The sequence below is a fragment of the Equus asinus genome, chromosome 5 (assembly GCF_041296235.1).
Source record: "Equus asinus isolate D_3611 breed Donkey chromosome 5, EquAss-T2T_v2, whole genome shotgun sequence".
In the NCBI taxonomy this organism is placed as follows: Eukaryota; Metazoa; Chordata; class Mammalia; order Perissodactyla; family Equidae; genus Equus; species Equus asinus.
The window spans coordinates 52,040,358-52,058,186 of record NC_091794.1 but is presented as its reverse complement, the minus strand read 5'-3'; the positions used below and the strand labels follow the sequence as shown (position 1 = coordinate 52,058,186).

The 17,829-nt window shown below is 58.9% G+C and overlaps 2 protein-coding genes across 2 annotated transcripts in view; both read right to left on the bottom strand.

Moving 5' to 3' along the window:
• The window catches only part of WDR49 (WD repeat domain 49), a 523,215-nt gene that overhangs the window by 260,808 nt on the left and 244,578 nt on the right, over positions 1-17,829 (bottom strand).
• LOC139045428 (ral guanine nucleotide dissociation stimulator-like) lies at positions 1,822-5,641 on the bottom strand. Its single transcript, XM_070511448.1, has 4 exons — positions 5,124-5,641; positions 3,991-4,184; positions 2,391-2,584; positions 1,822-2,123 (listed from the first exon to the last, which is right to left on the bottom strand). Exons 1-4 carry the CDS (start codon positions 5,217-5,219, stop codon positions 1,960-1,962), a joined length of 648 nt encoding a protein of 215 aa, XP_070367549.1. The 5' UTR covers positions 5,220-5,641; the 3' UTR covers positions 1,822-1,959.

The following is a 17,829-nucleotide window of genomic DNA, read 5'->3' as shown; positions in this document are numbered from 1 at the left end:
CTTCCTCTTGCCACTTGCCCTGTGTCTGCTTCTCTTCGGATCCCACCCTAGAGTCCATCCTTGCATCCAAGGTCAATGTGTGTGTGTGTGTGTGTGTGTGCATGCGCGTGTGTGCGTGTGTGTGTGTGTTTGTGTGCGTCCGCGTGTTGTGTGTTCAGGTTGTGGAGGCCAAGAAGAAAACAGCTCCCACAAAAGGGAGGGATTGGCAAGAGCTTCTCAAGATCTCATGGTTCCTAGTTTCAGAAGCCAAGCCTCCGCGTGGGGTCCCAGTCTTGCCCTAGAAGGTCAGAACACACACTTACCCACGGGACTCACCCTGTCGAGGGCCATTCCATACCCCTCTAGGGGCCTCAGTTTCCCAATGTTCCAGTGAGAGATTCAATTCAGGACTGCATAGGCCTGAGCTCAGCAGAAAAGTGGCCGCCACTGCCTCCACCGTGGGTGTGATGTGGGCAGGGCTACAATCAAGGGTGCCCCGGACCTGGGCTCCTCCTCAAACAAGAACTGACCAAATGCCCGTGTACACTGCCGAATACTCCCCCTCACCCCCATGCCATCTCCAGATCTGTAGGCACTTCCACCAACACAGCCTTCTCCAGAGGCCCCTGGGAATGCCTGTGTGCAGCCAGAGCCCCAGCCTTGAGGACACAGAGCTGGCTTCCTCCCTGGCGCCGCCTTCTTCCTCATCTGGGATTCTGGGCAAGGCATTGAAGTGCTGGGGTCTTCTCCTTCTCCCGTCACTGGCCACCTGGGATCAGGACTTCCTGGTCTAGACCGCCTGCTGTAATCCCCTCCTCTTGAGTGTGGACTGACTTGAGCGATTCCACAGAGGACGGCAAAGCGATGCCGTGTCACTACTGAGATTTGGATGTGGTCAGTGGTCCCTGAGAACGCGCAAGGGGATAGGTGTGACTACTCACAGCCCACTCTGGGGCATCAGGTACCAGGAAGGAACAGCCCCAGGCTCCTTCCCGCACCACACCCTCAAACACCCACACACCCACACCGCCCTCACACACACACACACACACACACACACACACACACACTCACACACACACACACACACACACACACACGCCCCCGCACCGGAGCTCAATGAAGAGCTCTGCAAAGCTGACCACCCCTTGTTCTGGGCAGTTGTTTCTTGGTAGAACGAGGGCATCGTTTCTTATGACTCATCTTTAAGTCATTCTTTTACCAAAGTAACATTAGTTATCTATCTCAAACGTTAAAACTTTGGGGAATATATTTTACTCCACGATACGCTTCTTGTAAACGCCAGTGTTTCATATGCGATGAGAATATTTTTAAAATTTGCCCATTTTGAAAACGTTACCGTGGCCCATCCAGGAAAGCGAAAGATTTGAAAGGGGTCTCCCTGGCCCCGACATTTCCCTCGCTGTTTCCAGCTCTGGTGTCACACCTCCAATGGGTCCCCATCCCCAGGAAGTGAAAAGAGGGAATAGCGGGGCATCCTCTTTGAGACAGAATCTTTGATCTCCGGGGGATTTTTCTTCTTAATGAAAACCGCTATCTCAATTTCAAACATCCGGAGTCGCTCACCTCAGACCAGACCCAGCCAGGCACAGGAGGCCACCTCTGGAAGGCTGGCACTTCCATGCAAACTCCGGAGGAGGGAAACGCACGGAGTCCGACAGAAGGAAACTCAGTGGCTACCGGGGACTTGCGGTGGGAGGAAGGGAGACTGACTGCTTCCCAGGGACAGGGTTTCTCTTGGACAAAAATGGGCAGGTACTAGATGCGGATGACGTTGGTGTGACATTGTGAGTCTGCTTCACGCCACTTCAGCGAACAATTGAAAAGAACCCAAGAACTAAACTTTATTGAACTGACGAGATAAAATACAGGGAAAGGTTAAGTAAAGAAAAGCCGAAAACAAAACTTTAAAACCCACGCCATGGCTAGGGGAAGGCGAGGATTCTCTGGGGCTGCAGCTCAGGAGCTGAGGGTAGTGGCTGGGATGCTGCAAGTGCTTGCTGAAGGTCTTGAGCCGGCTGTGGCTCGGAAGATGCCTGTGCGGCTCTGAGCTGGGCTGGGCACGAGAGGGAGAGATGGTGCCGGATCTTCAGGGGCTTCCGCATCTTTCGGTGGAGCTGCAGCTGGAGATGGAAGAAGAGAAAACGCCACCAACATGACTGCCCGCCCAAGTCATTCCAAAGAAAGGGACCCTCTGCCGCCAATCAAGCAGTCTCAGTCCAAGCACCACGCCCCCGAAAGTCTTCCCAGACTCGAGTCCCTGGCAAGAGTGATCTGAGCCCGCCGCCCCTTGCTCCCAGCCGAACCCCAGCCTCTGGACACTCTGCTCCGGGGGGCGCAGCGCCATCCCCTCTGCACACGCCCACGTCACACACCCGAGTCCTCCTCACCCTCAGTCTTGGCCTCAGTGTGCTCAGGGTGCTCCAGCTGGGAAAGAAGAACGCGGGCGCGGTGCTCCAGCTCCGAGCCGGGCATATTGAGACCAATGTAGGCCAAGAGCAGTTCCAGGCTGGGAACATCTGGGGGCTGGATAAAATCCTCAGGGTACCATCGGAGCCAGGCGCCCAGAATGAAGGAGATGGCCCTGAGGACGGACAGGTGGGCAGCAGAGTCAGAGAAGGGTCCTTTCCTTGCACGCTGGCCTCCCGGGCATCCCTGTGCGGGCCTGGGCTCCTGGGCCTCCCGCTCCTGGCTGTCCAGGGGCCAGTCCTACTTGGCGGCCACCTCCAATCTGGCAGTCTTGGCAGAGGTAGGCCAGGGCACCAAGGAGGGGCTAGGAAAACGCCTTTGGAAGGGGGAGCCCTGTGCCGTGGTGGCGTCACCTCTCCTAGGCCTCAGGGAAGCCTGACACACTGCTTGGAGCATCTCTCTGCCCACTGCCCACTGGAACGTCAGCTGCGTGAGGGCAGCGAGCGGTGCAGTCTCCTCTTTGCATTGCCCTCCCTGGCACACAGGAGGTGCTCCCAGAACATCTGACCAGTGAGGGAACAACGGACATTGTCTCCCGCCCATGCTTCCCAGGGCCCTCCTCTTGCCTCCAACTTTCCCTCCTGGGCCTACGTGCTGCCTGATTCACCAGGTGTCCCATGAGGGTCATGCTCCCCTGCCCCGTATCTCGACCAGCGAGGGGCTTATGTGGCCCCGGAGCACTCCCTGAGCCCCCTGAGCAGGAGCTGAGCACCCGCTGGGGAGGTTCTAGCAGATGAGTGAGCGGGACGCTGCAGGCAACTGCCCTCCAAGTGTGGACGCTGGGCGCCCTCCTAGGGATTCCAAAGCCCACTCACTTTTTGAGTTGGTCTAGGGGTCCGCCGTCCTCATCGCCATAGGCAAGGACACAACCGTATCTAGAAGACACAGGAGGACGTCGCATGCACTGGACTGTGGATCAGGCCTGCGTGAGAAGCCTAGCGGCGCTGTCTGACTCCCAAGGAGAATGGAGCCCTGGAGGGCATGGCTGTCGCCTGCTCTGTGCACGGGATTCTGGTCAGTGCCTAGAAAACTTTCTGCACCTAGTGGGGCCCTCTGTGTGTGCGTGATGAAGGAAGGAGCTCCAACCGGCCCCTCCCTCCTGCTTGAGTGGGTCGGGGGCCTCGGCTCAGCCCAGGGATCGCTGCTCTGGCTTCACCCAGGTCAGAGACCTAGAAGAGCTCTCCCATCTCCTTTTCCAAAGGGAAGACAACAGCTCAGTGAAGGCCACGGGCACGCTGAGGGACGAGGCGGAGGCTTCGCCATAGGCAAGAGGAATATCCTCAATGAGCACAACCACAGCCCCTCCGCTCCAGTCGACCCTCCCAGAGGGTTAGGCTTCTCGAGAAGCCTTTGCAGGCAGCACCTGCTTGAGTCCCTACAATCTCCCCTGGAGGCTGATCCTCTCTTCAGCCCGCCTTGCAAGGAGCAAACCGAGGCTCGGGGAGGTGCCGTGACATCCCCAGCCTCACAGCTAGTAGGTGGCTGAATGCCCACAGTGCTGCGGAGGGGCACGGCACTCACCTTTGAAACAGCAGCTCCAGCACCTGTCGTGTGGTGGCAAAACCTCTATAAGTGCACAGGAAGCTGTGGACGTAGGCGGTGTCGCCCTCCAGGAAGGCGGGCACCAGGTGCTCCACTCGCTTCTGCCGCGTTCCAGCCTGGACGGTCCACACCAGGCGGGACGCTTTGCTCTTCGCTCGGGATGGATTTTCAGCCTGGGGTCAGACAGAGGGGCCGCTTGCCATCAGAGGCCGCACCGCGGGCCCCAGGAGTGCCGGGGACTGGAGGTCGGACCGAATGCCCAAGCCCGCGGTGACTTGTGGCCAGAAGTGGGCATCATTGCCCAGGGCAGGGAAGAATTCTCGGGATTCCAAGTAGGATGTGAGGTGCAGAAGGATTAAACCTCTTGGTCTCCTAGGTCTTTGGTGCTGGCAGAGGAGTGACAGCCCTTCCCTGGATGAAGAGCATCAACCCTGGGGTGGCTGACCAACTGCCCATTCTAGACAGGAGAACACAGAGGCTTTTCGTGGGCTGGGAGGGATGAGGACGGGAGGACAGGCAGGGTGATCAGGGCGGTGCTGTGGAAATGGCAACAGAAGGTGCGGGTTCAGTGAAGGGCTGAGTCACTGGGCTAATGGGTCTCCCTTCTGGAAAGTTGGGCGGCCTGCTGAGGCCCGATGCCCTGACCTCGAGAGGCCACGTGGACGTGTTCCTCTGGACGGCAAAGGCAGAGGACCAGAAAGAACACTGTGAGCCCCATGTCCTTTTGGGCAAAAAGCATGCCTATCCATCAGGATGCTGCGTCCGACTGGGAGAAGGTGGGGAAGGATTGCCAGGCCACATGGACACGTGAGGATGGGAGTTCAAACAGGAAAATCTCTACAGAACGCAAAAGGACTCTTGAACGCCCGTGAGCTGATGGGCTAGAAATGTCTCTGCTCTGCTGCACCTCTGTGGACAGGGCCGTCTCCTCTGGCCAAGACGGGGGCTGGGCCCGCAGGGGAAGGTCGGGGGAAGAGATGGGGATTCAGATTCCTTGGGGAGCAGGGCTCCAGGCAGGAGCCCCGGGGCTGTCTCAGGGCCTTCGAAGACCTGGGGTCCTCAGTGCTGTCTTGGGGCCCTGGGGCTTGGGTCTCCCCAGCACCCGCACTCACCCTGAGCCGGCCCTGGCCTCGCTTGGCAGCGTGGGGCACCTTCCCTTCCTGCAGGGTGGTGGAGTCGAGGGCGTCGTTGCTCAGCTGCTGGCCCATCTCCTGAGTGACGCTCTGGAAAGACAGTGCCCGGCAGCCAGGCGGCAAGCCTCAGAGACCCGACTGGCTGTCTTGGCTGGCTCTCACACCTCTGTGACTCTCTCCACTCTGGACACACATACCCCGCCCCACGGTCCACACAGACCTCCAGCGAGGAGGGAAACACACGGCAGCCTGAGGGCCTGGAATGAGGAGGCAGCTTAGGGGTCCCCTTTCAGTCCCGCCAGCCCTGTCCTGGCTTGGGAACGTGACGGGAAAAGCAGGTTACTGCCAGCCCACCAACCTTCTGCGGCCAAGGGCAGATCCTGCCCACATGTCCCTCTGGCCCCCACACTCACGAGGAGACGGGATGAGGGCTGCCCTGGGAGGGCTCGGGGAGCTGGTCTGGCCTCGATTGGGCTGCTCTAGGCTTCCTCATGTTACCTGAGAGGACCTCCTGCCAAAGGTCCAGCGGTGGGGGGCGTGGGAGCTGAGCCAGCGTCCACAACGTCTCAAAAGGTTCTCCCTCCGGGCTTTCTGGGAACCAGAGCCCTGGTCAGGCGGGAGAAAGCAGGAGAACATGGTTCTCTATCAAGAGTCTCCAGCCAAGTGAGCTGGCTTTGCGCACGTGGCTGCCTAGTTGCGGGGGTTCCAAGTCTGTTGGGGTCTGTTGTCAAGGAAGTGACCTCATTTCCTGCAGTGCCCTTACCTGAGTGCCCCCCTCAGATACCACCCATGCAAACAGTCCTCTGGCCATGGCCTTGCTCACCCCCCTTCTCCATGCGACGTCGTACGCGTACCCAGGAACACCAACACACCCGTCTCACAGGCTCCCTAGAGGGTCTGGGTGCGGCCGAGGTCCCAGCTTTGAGACTGACGCAGAAACAAGTCCTCTTCCTTACCTCTTCTGGATCCTGCATAAGCCGTTGTGTCTCTCAGGGCCTGTCGGCCTCCTGTCTGCACACTGGGGAGGACTGGAGCGTGGACTTGCTAGACATGTCCTCTGGCGTGTGTCCTACCTTAGAGGACAATACCTCTCAAACTGGAGGCATGTGTCACCTGCAGGCAATGCCTCCCACCTCGTGTTTCTTCCTCTTGCCACTTGCCCTGTGTCTGCTTCTCTTCGGATCCCACCCTAGAGTCCATCCTTGCATCCAAGGTCAATGTGTGTGTGTGTGTGTTTGTGTGTGTGTGCATGCGCGTGTGTGCGTGTGTGTGTGTGTTTGTGTGCGTCCGCGTGTTGTGTGCTCAGGTTGTGGAGGCCAAGAAGAAAACAGCTCCCACAAAAGGGAGGGATTGGCAAGAGCTTCTCAAGATCTCATGGTTCCTAGTTTCAGAAGCCAAGCCTCCGCGTGGGGTCCCAGTCTTGCCCTAGAAGGTCAGAACACACACTTACCCACGGGACTCACCCTGTCGAGGGCCATTCCATACCCCTCTAGGGGCCTCAGTTTCCCAATGTTCCAGTGAGAGATTCAATTCAGGACTGCATAGGCCTGAGCTCAGCAGAAAAGTGGCCGCCACTGCCTCCACCGTGGGTGTGATGTGGGCAGGGCTACAATCAAGGGTGCCCCGGACCTGGGCTCCTCCTCAAACAAGAACTGACCAAATGCCCGTGTACACTGCCGAATACTCCCCCTCACCCCCATGCCATCTCCAGATCTGTAGGCACTTCCACCAACACAGCCTTCTCCAGAGGCCCCTGGGAATGCCTGTGTGCAGCCAGAGCCCCAGCCTTGAGGACACAGAGCTGGCTTCCTCCCTGGCGCCGCCTTCTTCCTCATCTGGGATTCTGGGCAAGGCATTGAAGTGCTGGGGTCTTCTCCTTCTCCCGTCACTGGCCACCTGGGATCAGGACTTCCTGGTCTAGACCGCCTGCTGTAATCCCCTCCTCTTGAGTGTGGACTGACTTGAGCGATTCCACAGAGGACGGCAAAGCGATGCCGTGTCACTACTGAGATTTGGATGTGGTCAGTGGTCCCTGAGAACGCGCAAGGGGATAGGTGTGACTACTCACAGCCCACTCTGGGGCATCAGGTACCAGGAAGGAACAGCCCCAGGCTCCTTCCCGCACCACACCCTCACACACCCACACACCCACACCGCCCTCACACACACACACACACACACACACACACACACTCACACACACACACAGACACACACCCGCGCCCCCGCACCGGAGCTCAATGAAGAGCTCTGCAAAGCTGGCCACCCCTTGTTCTGGGCAGTTGTTTCTTGGTAGAACGAGGGCATCGTTTCTTATGACTCATCTTTAAGTCATTCTTTTACCAAAGTAACATTAGTTATCTATCTCAAACGTTAAAACTTTGGGGAATATATTTTACTCCACGATACGCTTCTTGTAAACGCCAGTGTTTCATATGCGATGAGAATATTTTTAAAATTTGCCCATTTTGAAAACGTTACCGTGGCCCATCCAGGAAAGCGAAAGATTTGAAAGGGGTCTCCCTGGCCCCGACATTTCCCTCGCTGTTTCCAGCTCTGGTGTCACACCTCCAATGGGTCCCCATCCCCAGGAAGTGAAAAGAGGGAATAGCGGGGCATCCTCTTTGAGACAGAATCTTTGATCTCCGGGGGATTTTTCTTCTTAATGAAAACCGCTATCTCAATTTCAAACATCCGGAGTCGCTCACCTCAGACCAGACCCAGCCAGGCACAGGAGGCCACCTCTGGAAGGCTGGCACTTCCATGCAAACTCCGGAGGAGGGAAACGCACGGAGTCCGACAGAAGGAAACTCAGTGGCTACCGGGGACTTGCGGTGGGAGGAAGGGAGACTGACTGCTTCCCAGGGACAGGGTTTCTCTTGGACAAAAATGGGCGGGTACTAGATGCGGATGACGTTGGTGTGACATTGTGAGTCTGCTTCACGCCACTTCAGCGAACAATTGAAAAGAACCCAAGAACTAAACTTTATTGAACTGACGAGATAAAATACAGGGAAAGGTTAAGTAAAGAAAAGCCGAAAACAAAACTTTAAAACCCACGCCATGGCTAGGGGAAGGCGAGGATTCTCTGGAGCTGCAGCTCAGGAGCTGAGGGTAGTGGCTGGGATGCTGCAAGTGCTTGCTGAAGGTCTTGAGCCGGCTGTGGCTCGGAAGATGCCTGTGCGGCTCTGAGCTGGGCTGGGCACGAGAGGGAGAGATGGTGCCGGATCTTCAGGGGCTTCCGCATCTTTCGGTGGAGCTGCAGCTGGAGATGGAAGAAGAGAAAACGCCACCAACATGACTGCCCGCCCAAGTCATTCCAAAGAAAGGGACCCTCTGCCGCCAATCAAGCAGTCTCAGTCCAAGCACCACGCCCCCGAAAGTCTTCCCAGACTCGAGTCCCTGGCAAGAGTGATCTGAGCCCGCCGCCCCTTGCTCCCAGCCGAACCCCAGCCTCTGGACACTCTGCTCCGGGGGGCGCAGCGCCATCCCCTCTGCACACGCCCACGTCACACACCCGAGTCCTCCTCACCCTCAGTCTTGGCCTCAGTGTGCTCAGGGTGCTCCAGCTGGGAAAGAAGAACGCGGGCGCGGTGCTCCAGCTCCGAGCCGGGCATATTGAGACCAATGTAGGCCAAGAGCAGTTCCAGGCTGGGAACATCTGGGGGCTGGATAAAATCCTCAGGGTACCATCGGAGCCAGGCGCCCAGAATGAAGGAGATGGCCCTGAGGACGGACAGGTGGGCAGCAGAGTCAGAGAAGGGTCCTTTCCTTGCACGCTGGCCTCCCGGGCATCCCTGTGCGGGCCTGGGCTCCTGGGCCTCCCGCTCCTGGCTGTCCAGGGGCCAGTCCTACTTGGCGGCCACCTCCAATCTGGCAGTCTTGGCAGAGGTAGGCCAGGGCACCAAGGAGGGGCTAGGAAAACGCCTTTGGAAGGGGGAGCCCTGTGCCGTGGTGGCGTCACCTCTCCTAGGCCTCAGGGAAGCCTGACACACTGCTTGGAGCATCTCTCTGCCCACTGCCCACTGGAACGTCAGCTGCGTGAGGGCAGCGAGCGGTGCAGTCTCCTCTTTGCATTGCCCTCCCTGGCACACAGGAGGTGCTCCCAGAACATCTGACCAGTGAGGGAACAACGGACATTGTCTCCCGCCCATGCTTCCCAGGGCCCTCCTCTTGCCTCCAACTTTCCCTCCTGGGCCTACGTGCTGCCTGATTCGCCAGGTGTCCCATGAGGGTCATGCTCCCCTGCCCCGTATCTCGACCAGGGAGGGGCTTATGTGGCCCCGGAGCACTCCCTGAGCCCCCTGAGCAGGAGCTGAGCACCCGCTGGGGAGGTTCTAGCAGATGAGTGAGCGGGACGCTGCAGGCAACTGCCCTCCAAGTGTGGACGCTGGGCGCCCTCCTAGGGATTCCAAAGCCCACTCACTTTTTGAGTTGGTCTAGGGGTCCGCCGTCCTCATCGCCATAGGCAAGGACACAACCGTATCTAGAAGACACAGGAGGACGTCGCATGCACTGGACTGTGGATCAGGCCTGCGTGAGAAGCCTAGCGGCGCTGTCTGACTCCCAAGGAGAATGGAGCCCTGGAGGGCATGGCTGTCACCTGCTCTGTGCACGGGATTCTGGTCAGTGCCTAGAAAACTTTCTGCACCTAGTGGGGCCCTCTGTGTGTGCGTGATGAAGGAAGGAGCTCCAACCGGCCCCTCCCTCCTGCTTGAGTGGGTCGGGGGCCTCGGCTCAGCCCAGGGATCGCTGCTCTGGCTTCACCCAGGTCAGAGACCTAGAAGAGCTCTCCCATCTCCTTTTCCAAAGGGAAGACAACAGCTCAGTGAAGGCCACGGGCACGCTGAGGGACGAGGCGGAGGCTTCGCCATAGGCAAGAGGAATATCCTCAATGAGCACAACCACAGCCCCTCCGCTCCAGTCGACCCTCCCAGAGGGTTAGGCTTCTCGAGAAGCCTTTGCAGGCAGCACCTGCTTGAGTCCCTACAATCTCCCCTGGAGGCTGATCCTCTCTTCAGCCCGCCTTGCAAGGAGCAAACCGAGGCTCGGGGAGGTGCCGTGACATCCCCAGCCTCACAGCTAGTAGGTGGCTGAATGCCCACAGTGCTGCGGAGGGGCACGGCACTCACCTTTGAAACAGCAGCTCCAGCACCTGTCGTGTGGTGGCAAAACCTCTATAAGTGCACAGGAAGCTGTGGACGTAGGCGGTGTCGCCCTCCAGGAAGGCGGGCACCAGGTGCTCCACTCGCTTCTGCCGCGTTCCAGCCTGGACGGTCCACACCAGGCGGGACGCTTTGCTCTTCGCTCGGGATGGATTTTCAGCCTGGGGTCAGACAGAGGGGCCGCTTGCCATCAGAGGCCGCACCGCGGGCCCCAGGAGTGCCGGGGACTGGAGGTCGGACCGAATGCCCAAGCCCGCGGTGACTTGTGGCCAGAAGTGGGCATCATTGCCCAGGGCAGGGAAGAATTCTCGGGATTCCAAGTAGGATGTGAGGTGCAGAAGGATTAAACCTCTTGGTCTCCTAGGTCTTTGGTGCTGGCAGAGGAGTGACAGCCCTTCCCTGGATGAAGAGCATCAACCCTGGGGTGGCTGACCAACTGCCCATTCTAGACAGGAGAACACAGAGGCTTTTCGTGGGCTGGGAGGGATGAGGACGGGAGGACAGGCAGGGTGATCAGGGCGGTGCTGTGGAAATGGCAACAGAAGGTGCGGGTTCAGTGAAGGGCTGAGTCACTGGGCTAATGGGTCTCCCTTCTGGAAAGTTGGGCGGCCTGCTGAGGCCCGATGCCCTGACCTCGAGAGGCCACGTGGACGTGTTCCTCTGGACGGCAAAGGCAGAGGACCAGAAAGAACACTGTGAGCCCCATGTCCTTTTGGGCAAAAAGCATGCCTATCCATCAGGATGCTGCGTCCGACTGGGAGAAGGTGGGGAAGGATTGCCAGGCCACATGGACACGTGAGGATGGGAGTTCAAACAGGAAAATCTCTACAGAACGCAAAAGGACTCTTGAACGCCCGTGAGCTGATGGGCTAGAAATGTCTCTGCTCTGCTGCACCTCTGTGGACAGGGCCGTCTCCTCTGGCCAAGACGGGGGCTGGGCCCGCAGGGGAAGGTCGGGGGAAGAGATGGGGATTCAGATTCCTTGGGGAGCAGGGCTCCAGGCAGGAGCCCCGGGGCTGTCTCAGGGCCTTCGAAGACCTGGGGTCCTCAGTGCTGTCTTGGGGCCCTGGGGCTTGGGTCTCCCCAGCACCCGCACTCACCCTGAGCCGGCCCTGGCCTCGCTTGGCAGCGTGGGGCACCTTCCCTTCCTGCAGGGTGGTGGAGTCGAGGGCGTCGTTGCTCAGCTGCTGGCCCATCTCCTGAGTGACGCTCTGGAAAGACAGTGCCCGGCAGCCAGGCGGCAAGCCTCAGAGACCCGACTGGCTGTCTTGGCTGGCTCTCACACCTCTGTGACTCTCTCCACTCTGGACACACATACCCCGCCCCACGGTCCACACAGACCTCCAGCGAGGAGGGAAACACACGGCAGCCTGAGGGCCTGGAATGAGGAGGCAGCTTAGGGGTCCCCTTTCAGTCCCGCCAGCCCTGTCCTGGCTTGGGAACGTGACGGGAAAAGCAGGTTACTGCCAGCCCACCAACCTTCTGCGGCCAAGGGCAGATCCTGCCCACATGTCCCTCTGGCCCCCACACTCACGAGGAGACGGGATGAGGGCTGCCCTGGGAGGGCTCGGGGAGCTGGTCTGGCCTCGATTGGGCTGCTCTAGGCTTCCTCATGTTACCTGAGAGGACCTCCTGCCAAAGGTCCAGCGGTGGGGGGCGTGGGAGCTGAGCCAGCGTCCACAACGTCTCAAAAGGTTCTCCCTCCGGGCTTTCTGGGAACCAGAGCCCTGGTCAGGCGGGAGAAAGCAGGAGAACATGGTTCTCTATCAAGAGTCTCCAGCCAAGTGAGCTGGCTTTGCGCACGTGGCTGCCTAGTTGCGGGGGTTCCAAGTCTGTTGGGGTCTGTTGTCAAGGAAGTGACCTCATTTCCTGCAGTGCCCTTACCTGAGTGCCCCCCTCAGATACCACCCATGCAAACAGTCCTCTGGCCATGGCCTTGCTCACCCCCCTTCTCCATGCGACGTCGTACGCGTACCCAGGAACACCAACACACCCGTCTCACAGGCTCCCTAGAGGGTCTGGGTGCGGCCGAGGTCCCAGCTTTGAGACTGACGCAGAAACAAGTCCTCTTCCTTACCTCTTCTGGATCCTGCATAAGCCGTTGTGTCTCTCAGGGCCTGTCGGCCTCCTGTCTGCACACTGGGGAGGACTGGAGCGTGGACTTGCTAGACATGTCCTCTGGCGTGTGTCCTACCTTAGAGGACAATACCTCTCAAACTGGAGGCATGTGTCACCTGCAGGCAATGCCTCCCACCTCGTGTTTCTTCCTCTTGCCACTTGCCCTGTGTCTGCTTCTCTTCGGATCCCACCCTAGAGTCCATCCTTGCATCCAAGGTCAATGTGTGTGTGTGTGTGTGTGTGTGTGCATGCGCGTGTGTGCGTGTGTGTGTGTGTGTTTGTGTGCGTCCGCGTGTTGTGTGTTCAGGTTGTGGAGGCCAAGAAGAAAACAGCTCCCACAAAAGGGAGGGATTGGCAAGAGCTTCTCAAGATCTCATGGTTCCTAGTTTCAGAAGCCAAGCCTCCGCGTGGGGTCCCAGTCTTGCCCTAGAAGGTCAGAACACACACTTACCCACGGGACTCACCCTGTCGAGGGCCATTCCATACCCCTCTAGGGGCCTCAGTTTCCCAATGTTCCAGTGAGAGATTCAATTCAGGACTGCATAGGCCTGAGCTCAGCAGAAAAGTGGCCGCCACTGCCTCCACCGTGGGTGTGATGTGGGCAGGGCTACAATCAAGGGTGCCCCGGACCTGGGCTCCTCCTCAAACAAGAACTGACCAAATGCCCGTGTACACTGCCGAATACTCCCCCTCACCCCCATGCCATCTCCAGATCTGTAGGCACTTCCACCAACACAGCCTTCTCCAGAGGCCCCTGGGAATGCCTGTGTGCAGCCAGAGCCCCAGCCTTGAGGACGCAGAGCTGGCTTCCTCCCTGGCGCCGCCTTCTTCCTCATCTGGGATTCTGGGCAAGGCATTGAAGTGCTGGGGTCTTCTCCTTCTCCCGTCACTGGCCACCTGGGATCAGGACTTCCTGGTCTAGACCGCCTGCTGTAATCCCCTCCTCTTGAGTGTGGACTGACTTGAGCGATTCCACAGAGGACGGCAAAGCGATGCCGTGTCACTACTGAGATTTGGATGTGGTCAGTGGTCCCTGAGAACGCGCAAGGGGATAGGTGTGACTACTCACAGCCCACTCTGGGGCATCAGGTACCAGGAAGGAACAGCCCCAGGCTCCTTCCCGCACCACACCCTCACACACCCACACACCCACACCGCCCTCACACACACACACACACACACACACACACACTCACACACACACACAGACACACACCCGCGCCCCCGCACCGGAGCTCAATGAAGAGCTCTGCAAAGCTGGCCACCCCTTGTTCTGGGCAGTTGTTTCTTGGTAGAACGAGGGCATCGTTTCTTATGACTCATCTTTAAGTCATTCTTTTACCAAAGTAACATTAGTTATCTATCTCAAACGTTAAAACTTTGGGGAATATATTTTACTCCACGATACGCTTCTTGTAAACGCCAGTGTTTCATATGCGATGAGAATATTTTTAAAATTTGCCCATTTTGAAAACGTTACCGTGGCCCATCCAGGAAAGCGAAAGATTTGAAAGGGGTCTCCCTGGCCCCGACATTTCCCTCGCTGTTTCCAGCTCTGGTGTCACACCTCCAATGGGTCCCCATCCCCAGGAAGTGAAAAGAGGGAATAGCGGGGCATCCTCTTTGAGACAGAATCTTTGATCTCCGGGGGATTTTTCTTCTTAATGAAAACCGCTATCTCAATTTCAAACATCCGGAGTCGCTCACCTCAGACCAGACCCAGCCAGGCACAGGAGGCCACCTCTGGAAGGCTGGCACTTCCATGCAAACTCCGGAGGAGGGAAACGCACGGAGTCCGACAGAAGGAAACTCAGTGGCTACCGGGGACTTGCGGTGGGAGGAAGGGAGACTGACTGCTTCCCAGGGACAGGGTTTCTCTTGGACAAAAATGGGCGGGTACTAGATGCGGATGACGTTGGTGTGACATTGTGAGTCTGCTTCACGCCACTTCAGCGAACAATTGAAAAGAACCCAAGAACTAAACTTTATTGAACTGACGAGATAAAATACAGGGAAAGGTTAAGTAAAGAAAAGCCGAAAACAAAACTTTAAAACCCACGCCATGGCTAGGGGAAGGCGAGGATTCTCTGGAGCTGCAGCTCAGGAGCTGAGGGTAGTGGCTGGGATGCTGCAAGTGCTTGCTGAAGGTCTTGAGCCGGCTGTGGCTCGGAAGATGCCTGTGCGGCTCTGAGCTGGGCTGGGCACGAGAGGGAGAGATGGTGCCGGATCTTCAGGGGCTTCCGCATCTTTCGGTGGAGCTGCAGCTGGAGATGGAAGAAGAGAAAACGCCACCAACATGACTGCCCGCCCAAGTCATTCCAAAGAAAGGGACCCTCTGCCGCCAATCAAGCAGTCTCAGTCCAAGCACCACGCCCCCGAAAGTCTTCCCAGACTCGAGTCCCTGGCAAGAGTGATCTGAGCCCGCCGCCCCTTGCTCCCAGCCGAACCCCAGCCTCTGGACACTCTGCTCCGGGGGGCGCAGCGCCATCCCCTCTGCACACGCCCACGTCACACACCCGAGTCCTCCTCACCCTCAGTCTTGGCCTCAGTGTGCTCAGGGTGCTCCAGCTGGGAAAGAAGAACGCGGGCGCGGTGCTCCAGCTCCGAGCCGGGCATATTGAGACCAATGTAGGCCAAGAGCAGTTCCAGGCTGGGAACATCTGGGGGCTGGATAAAATCCTCAGGGTACCATCGGAGCCAGGCGCCCAGAATGAAGGAGATGGCCCTGAGGACGGACAGGTGGGCAGCAGAGTCAGAGAAGGGTCCTTTCCTTGCACGCTGGCCTCCCGGGCATCCCTGTGCGGGCCTGGGCTCCTGGGCCTCCCGCTCCTGGCTGTCCAGGGGCCAGTCCTACTTGGCGGCCACCTCCAATCTGGCAGTCTTGGCAGAGGTAGGCCAGGGCACCAAGGAGGGGCTAGGAAAACGCCTTTGGAAGGGGGAGCCCTGTGCCGTGGTGGCGTCACCTCTCCTAGGCCTCAGGGAAGCCTGACACACTGCTTGGAGCATCTCTCTGCCCACTGCCCACTGGAACGTCAGCTGCGTGAGGGCAGCGAGCGGTGCAGTCTCCTCTTTGCATTGCCCTCCCTGGCACACAGGAGGTGCTCCCAGAACATCTGACCAGTGAGGGAACAACGGACATTGTCTCCCGCCCATGCTTCCCAGGGCCCTCCTCTTGCCTCCAACTTTCCCTCCTGGGCCTACGTGCTGCCTGATTCGCCAGGTGTCCCATGAGGGTCATGCTCCCCTGCCCCGTATCTCGACCAGGGAGGGGCTTATGTGGCCCCGGAGCACTCCCTGAGCCCCCTGAGCAGGAGCTGAGCACCCGCTGGGGAGGTTCTAGCAGATGAGTGAGCGGGACGCTGCAGGCAACTGCCCTCCAAGTGTGGACGCTGGGCGCCCTCCTAGGGATTCCAAAGCCCACTCACTTTTTGAGTTGGTCTAGGGGTCCGCCGTCCTCATCGCCATAGGCAAGGACACAACCGTATCTAGAAGACACAGGAGGACGTCGCATGCACTGGACTGTGGATCAGGCCTGCGTGAGAAGCCTAGCGGCGCTGTCTGACTCCCAAGGAGAATGGAGCCCTGGAGGGCATGGCTGTCGCCTGCTCTGTGCACGGGATTCTGGTCAGTGCCTAGAAAACTTTCTGCACCTAGTGGGGCCCTCTGTGTGTGCGTGATGAAGGAAGGAGCTCCAACCGGCCCCTCCCTCCTGCTTGAGTGGGTCGGGGGCCTCGGCTCAGCCCAGGGATCGCTGCTCTGGCTTCACCCAGGTCAGAGACCTAGAAGAGCTCTCCCATCTCCTTTTCCAAAGGGAAGACAACAGCTCAGTGAAGGCCACGGGCACGCTGAGGGACGAGGCGGAGGCTTCGCCATAGGCAAGAGGAATATCCTCAATGAGCACAACCACAGCCCCTCCGCTCCAGTCGACCCTCCCAGAGGGTTAGGCTTCTCGAGAAGCCTTTGCAGGCAGCACCTGCTTGAGTCCCTACAATCTCCCCTGGAGGCTGATCCTCTCTTCAGCCCGCCTTGCAAGGAGCAAACCGAGGCTCGGGGAGGTGCCGTGACATCCCCAGCCTCACAGCTAGTAGGTGGCTGAATGCCCACAGTGCTGCGGAGGGGCACGGCACTCACCTTTGAAACAGCAGCTCCAGCACCTGTCGTGTGGTGGCAAAACCTCTATAAGTGCACAGGAAGCTGTGGACGTAGGCGGTGTCGCCCTCCAGGAAGGCGGGCACCAGGTGCTCCACTCGCTTCTGCCGCGTTCCAGCCTGGACGGTCCACACCAGGCGGGACGCTTTGCTCTTCGCTCGGGATGGATTTTCAGCCTGGGGTCAGACAGAGGGGCCGCTTGCCATCAGAGGCCGCACCGCGGGCCCCAGGAGTGCCGGGGACTGGAGGTCGGACCGAATGCCCAAGCCCGCGGTGACTTGTGGCCAGAAGTGGGCATCATTGCCCAGGGCAGGGAAGAATTCTCGGGATTCCAAGTAGGATGTGAGGTGCAGAAGGATTAAACCTCTTGGTCTCCTAGGTCTTTGGTGCTGGCAGAGGAGTGACAGCCCTTCCCTGGATGAAGAGCATCAACCCTGGGGTGGCTGACCAACTGCCCATTCTAGACAGGAGAACACAGAGGCTTTTCGTGGGCTGGGAGGGATGAGGACGGGAGGACAGGCAGGGTGATCAGGGCGGTGCTGTGGAAATGGCAACAGAAGGTGCGGGTTCAGTGAAGGGCTGAGTCACTGGGCTAATGGGTCTCCCTTCTGGAAAGTTGGGCGGCCTGCTGAGGCCCGATGCCCTGACCTCGAGAGGCCACGTGGACGTGTTCCTCTGGACGGCAAAGGCAGAGGACCAGAAAGAACACTGTGAGCCCCATGTCCTTTTGGGCAAAAAGCATGCCTATCCATCAGGATGCTGCGTCCGACTGGGAGAAGGTGGGGAAGGATTGCCAGGCCACATGGACACGTGAGGATGGGAGTTCAAACAGGAAAATCTCTACAGAACGCAAAAGGACTCTTGAACGCCCGTGAGCTGATGGGCTAGAAATGTCTCTGCTCTGCTGCACCTCTGTGGACAGGGCCGTCTCCTCTGGCCAAGACGGGGGCTGGGCCCGCAGGGGAAGGTCGGGGGAAGAGATGGGGATTCAGATTCCTTGGGGAGCAGGGCTCCAGGCAGGAGCCCCGGGGCTGTCTCAGGGCCTTCGAAGACCTGGGGTCCTCAGTGCTGTCTTGGGGCCCTGGGGCTTGGGTCTCCCCAGCACCCGCACTCACCCTGAGCCGGCCCTGGCCTCGCTTGGCAGCGTGGGGCACCTTCCCTTCCTGCAGGGTGGTGGAGTCGAGGGCGTCGTTGCTCAGCTGCTGGCCCATCTCCTGAGTGACGCTCTGGAAAGACAGTGCCCGGCAGCCAGG

What these genes read in the sequence shown, in the direction of transcription:
- LOC139045428 (XM_070511448.1), bottom strand. Translation starts at nt 5,219, where the DNA reads ATGGGCCAGCAGCTGAGCAACGACGCCCTCGACTCCACCACCCTGCAG. An exon ending in GAGGCCAGGGCCGGCTCAGG is followed by an intron (nt 4,185 to 5,123) that starts GTGAGTGCGGGT and finishes GTCTGACCCCAG; the next exon opens with GCTGAAAATCCATCCCGAGC. An exon ending in CTGGAGCTGCTGTTTCAAAG is followed by an intron (nt 2,585 to 3,990) that starts GTGAGTGCCGTG and finishes GTCCGTCCTCAG; the next exon opens with GGCCATCTCCTTCATTCTGG.